The following is a 5,356-nucleotide window of genomic DNA, read 5'->3' on the forward strand; positions in this document are numbered from 1 at the left end:
ATGGGAGGAAAAAAAAATACCAAAGAAATTGCCTTTCCAATTAAAAAAAAGACATTTTGGCTTTTTCCGAGATGACAGCAATTTTGAAGCTCCAAAAACTATTATGAAACATAGCAGTTCTCCAGTGGAACAAGACAAACTCCCACATCTCAGTCATCAGCGTAAGAGGAAAACCGGTATGACTTCTTAAAACAGAGTGCCATTAGCAGTGAAAATTAGTCTCCTCTATTGCCAAGTTTTAGCAGCATAATACTATACTAAAAGCATATTACACTATAAAGGACAGATTTTTTAATGGAGAATGGGGGACCAAATCCCAAAGCAACTCAAAAAAACCAGGGAGAGATTGTACAAGAGGTACAGACCAGAGCCTAAGCAACCATGCTTACGATTTCAACCCCCCTCCCCCTTTTTTTTTTTTTTTAAAAAAAAAAACAAACAAAAACAACCACTGAAACTGAACAACAAGAGAGAAAGAACACAAATATGATAGGTCATTAAACAAATACTGAGTTGCAGGTAACAGCAGATTCAACTTTTCTTCATATTACTCATACTTTTAGCTACCACCTTCCTGATGTTGTGAGCTACAGAGGGTGTTGGGTCTCCCAGCACTTGCAAGACACTGGTTGAAGGTGGGATGGACAATGGAAAACAGCACAGCAAATCTTGTCTCCAGCTGCAAGATGGTAAAAGGAAGCAATGGATAACCTTTTTCACAGGCTTTCATTTATCCTTTTTGCTGGCAGCTGGAGTTAAAGTTTACTTTTTGTTTTGCCTTTAGGTAAAGCAATACCCAAAAGGTTGGTATGCCTTTTTTCCCCCCTCAAATACACTATAATCTATTTCAAGGTGTTCTGTAATTCACTCAGTAGCCTCTATGAAGATATTCCATAAGGAAGTTTCATTTGGTAACTTTCTTCAAAAAGGTCAGATGATGATAATTCAAATAGTCAGATGATTAGCAGCCCTGCAGGTCACTTCACCTCCTGCAGCAAATGAGCCGCATCAAGTAGAAAATTCTGAAGAAAAATTTCAAAATTTGCTATTCAGGTCTAAGCAAGAGCTGGCAAAGGTCAGCAGTAACTCATATCAAACGTGATTTTTTTTTTTTTTTTCTGGTATAAAAAGGACATCTTTCTCATTTTGCCAAGAAAAATAATTACCTGGACCAGCATTACGTATTTTGTACAGATGAGTCTGAACAAGTTAAGTATTTTGGAAAGATAATGCCACAGCTACTACTACTACTACTGCCACCAACAACCTTTCTTTTCCTTTAGTGACATTCACATCCCAACTTCAGGATGGGACAGCTGGCCTTGAAAGAAAAAGGCACTTCAAAATAATAGCACAGTCTAATAAACTGCTTTGCTTCTCTTTAAACCAATTGCTTTTCCTTTTTAGGCATATGACCTGTGAGCAAAGGCTGATCTCAAGCTGAATGTACTGAAGTTTTCAGCCTGGGACATTAATGTTTTGCCACCATCCTGAAAAGCTCATTTATACATTCTTAAATGGGACTTTCTGGCTTGCTACAATTAACGGTAACATTTAAGATTCCTGTTTGCTCAGATTCACCTTAAAGAAGCTATAAAGTACAGCACATCAGAAGTCTTCACACAGTTAAATATATTAATCAGATCATATATATATCAGATATCAGATCTGTAATATATAAACAGATCATAACACTGAAATGTTGCATTTTTTCTCTTTCCGGGGTTGATTATTTCCCTGCTACTAATCTATTTCTGGCTCTTCCCATCTCTTCAGTTACCCCTCTTTAACCTTTTGGTCCTCATATGCCCCATCTTGACACCTTTTCTGGCTGGAATGTACAGAGGCGAAAAGGCAAATCATTCAATCTTTCTTGTCTGTTCCCACTGACAATACATCTCTTTTTTCTTTTACAGATACAATACCTCTTCTTGTGTTTCTTCACATTGTGTAACTATCCTTCATATTACTGTGATCGTTCTATTTTCATAACAATAACCATGGAAAAAAACACCTGTGTTTAGAAGGAAATACACCTCTAATTCTACACATGCAGTATTTGGCTATAAGCAATCAATATAATTCAATAAGAGTTTAGAAAAGAGGAAAAAGTTACTAATTTTAACAATTAAAGATTCATTTGATTATTGCAATTCCAGCAGATTGCTTCAAGCAATAAATAGTCTTCAGAGGGATGCCATTTACCAAGACAGCTGGGAGGACAAAAATAGATGCAACTAACCTACTCACATTGTATGTAAAACAGTTGTAACATGGAGAATGAGGGTCACACAACATATGTCAGTAGAGCTTTCTATTTCCACATACAGAGCAAGTACGTATTTCTCTCAAAATACATTTTATAAAACAGGTCTCTGTAGTGCGCTAATCCATTTACACAGTATTACCTACCAAAAAAGTTATTTCTGTCCTCAACAACTGTTGTTTTAAAAACATGTAACATCTGACCCTGTGCCACTGCAGTGACTCTGAATCCTGAAGAACGGATCATACTAACTCTTAATATGTTATTGGCAGCAATAAAAGCAAAAAATATTTGACATTTAATTTTACTGAACAAGTACTCAGATTTACAAACCCAGTGATTTTCCAATTCAGAATTTTTAGACAGAAATTAAAACATCCCTAACAGCCCGTGCTGACAGCTCTTTACTTGCAAGTAATCTTAAACTTTAACAATTCAACAAGAGTTTCAAATAAAAAAAAGATACAATACCTGAAGAAGGTCACTGAGGTCAAGCAACATGTCTGCGAAGAAGTCAAGGAATATACATTCTTGTTGAATGTGACAGTGTTTCTTAATTTCATTAGCAACCCCAAAAAAAGGAAGAAATAAACACAGGTTTAATTGTCAAAGAAAACAAATACGGACTAGGTACTTGGATGCACCACTTCTGCTAACAGCCAGCATCCAGCTGACAGTTCAGCTCACCAAAAAGTCCTGCCAGCACCCGCTGCACTTACTGTACAAGTTGTCTATGTGGAGTGATGGTCTCAAAGAACAAGCCAACACCTTGTGTGACTTACAATACTCACCGTATACTGCAGCCTATGAAAGCCCCAATGATAACAAAAAACAATAACAGCAGCAAGATAGAATACTCTTATTATACTTCATTTAAGAACGTAAAGCATCATCAGTCTCCTAAGCCAATTTAGGAGCCCAGGAAAACAGATGGAAGAGCAAACTATGAAAACTGCAAGCAAGTTTCTTTTGTCCTCCTCTGTGAGGAGCTGTGAAAGAGCTGGGAAGAGAAAGCTGCTTTGGCAACTCTCTTCTCTGACCAAGCAAATCAGCTGTCACCTTTGAGTTTTCACTCCCTCCATCATTTCCTGTTCTGCTGCAAATATATTAGGTCACCATCTACTCCTCATTATGGGCACACTTGGAACTCATAATAGCTAAAACCAAGCCAAAACCACTACAAGTTTCCATTACATCTTACTGAAAATAAGTGCACTTACAAATACATTGTCTTAACAGTATCTACAAAGAAGAAAACCAAGCACCATTAAGCTTAAGGTGCAAAGGTAGCCTTCTCGCTGCTATCAAAGTAAGGAACACATGCTGCATCTCTTATCAGCTACTCAGGTGTGCCTTACATGTCATAAAAGGGTTCCGGTTTTATGATTAAAAGGAGTGTCAAAGTGTAAGAGAAGGGGGGCGGGGGGAGAGAGAGACAGGCACAGAAAACATATGTGGGGGTATATGTGCGTTTGTGTATGTAACAATGTGTTAAGAAATCCAGTATTAAAAAAAAAATAATACAGTGACATCAGTATAGTTTGGTACATTGTGGTAACACAAGTATTAGCGTATGTTCTTCAAGTATGCCGGAGTAATATAGTACATGTTTCTCCTAACTATTATCAGCCGTGGAAGGAGAATAATTCAGATAACGTAATCAGTTTATACATAAACATTTGCCTCGCTAAGAATTTTTATCCTTGAGCATTTCTATCCTTAGTTTGCATTTGAAATTGTATGAATCTAGTACTCCAAATTTGTTACAAAATTCAATACATTATGTTAATATTATTTGGTGAAAGTTAATTTTAGCATTAAAAAAAACACAGCATAGCTGGATATTTAATTAGCTGAAAACTCAGTATGTCTCTGAAAAAATCCAAAATCCATTATAGATAATATTACGCAAGACATTGAAGTAATCTTAAATTTAAACACAGTAAGGAAATTGCTAACAAAATCTGTAAAACACACAACTTGGAAATCTACAAAGAGCAATACTGAGTTCAGTGCAACTTTTTGGTCAAAGTAGTCAGAAAGGAGAAAATGGAAAGACTTTGACAATGCAATTGCCAAGGAACCGTAATAATTGTCAGCTCGTCAAACAGATCTAGAAAGAAATCACTCCTCCAATTTTATGCTCGAGAAATATTCTAGGTCTGAAAATGTTCCTAGCTAGTTACTGACCTAAACGTCTGGTTACTCTACGCCCACCCTGAGATACCGTCACCACTGAGAGAAATTATCACTTGTATCTGATAGATTTTGTCACAATTTAAGAAAACTAAACAAACAACAACATCAAACAAAATCCATACAACAAAACAAAACCCAAGCAAACAAACAAACAAAACAAAACCAAAAAAAAAGAAAAGCAAAGCAGCTTATAGGTTATTGAGGCACCAAAGTGAGCAACTGAGTGATCCTCAAGTCTGCTGGTCCTGGGGACAGAGGAGGAGCCAGAAAGACAGCATCAGCGCCAGACCCTAATTCAGATCTTAGGTGAGGCAGCGAGCTACTTTTCTAACCCAGGCATTTCAGTTACAGTCATGAAATCTGTATCACAAAGTATTCTTCATCCTCCTCAAACTGTTAAAAACACTCTGCTGGAAGACCTAAACTTAATAACACATTACAAGTGCTCAAGCTTTATTAGTGTAAGAAGAAAAAAAAAAACAAACAAAAAAACCACAACACCAAATACCACTACCACACCTTTTTGTCCAAGTAAGAAGAAACAAAGCATCACATACATTTATAACAACACAAGATCAGAGCTAAGAAGCTGGGAAATTCACTTGTAGGGTTCATGCAACTCTGAAGCAATTTAGAGCTAACTCCATAGGTGCTTTAACATACAGTTGCTTTGCTCCATAGAGAAGTTAGTTCAAGGGTCCACTGAAATTGTAAGCAAAGGTCACAGTAAAAATGTGGCATTTCTGGATTTCATTTAAGGTAGCCTTCCAGCAATCCCTCTCCCTGATTAGCCATGTAGCTGCTACAGTGAAGCAAAAGCGAAGGGGAAATTTGAGTCACGCAGTAGCAATGGGTTGGCCTTTACTGTGAATATTGTGAGCACAATTATCA

The 5,356-nt window shown here is 36.9% G+C and overlaps 1 protein-coding gene across 1 annotated transcript in view; it reads right to left on the minus strand.

Moving 5' to 3' along the window:
• The window catches only part of BRF1 (BRF1, RNA polymerase III transcription initiation factor 90 kDa subunit), a 159,667-nt gene that overhangs the window by 98,851 nt on the left and 55,460 nt on the right, over window positions 1–5,356 (minus strand). Inside the window, exon 4 of the mRNA XM_009891190.1 lies at window positions 2,738–2,769. Within this exon, the coding sequence (XP_009889492.1) occupies window positions 2,738–2,769 (32 nt within the window). The remainder of the gene's footprint in view (window positions 1–2,737; window positions 2,770–5,356) is intronic.

This window comes from Charadrius vociferus, unplaced genomic scaffold (genome assembly GCF_000708025.1).
Source record: "Charadrius vociferus isolate BGI_N301 unplaced genomic scaffold, ASM70802v2 scaffold308, whole genome shotgun sequence".
NCBI classification, from domain to species: Eukaryota; Metazoa; Chordata; class Aves; order Charadriiformes; family Charadriidae; genus Charadrius; species Charadrius vociferus.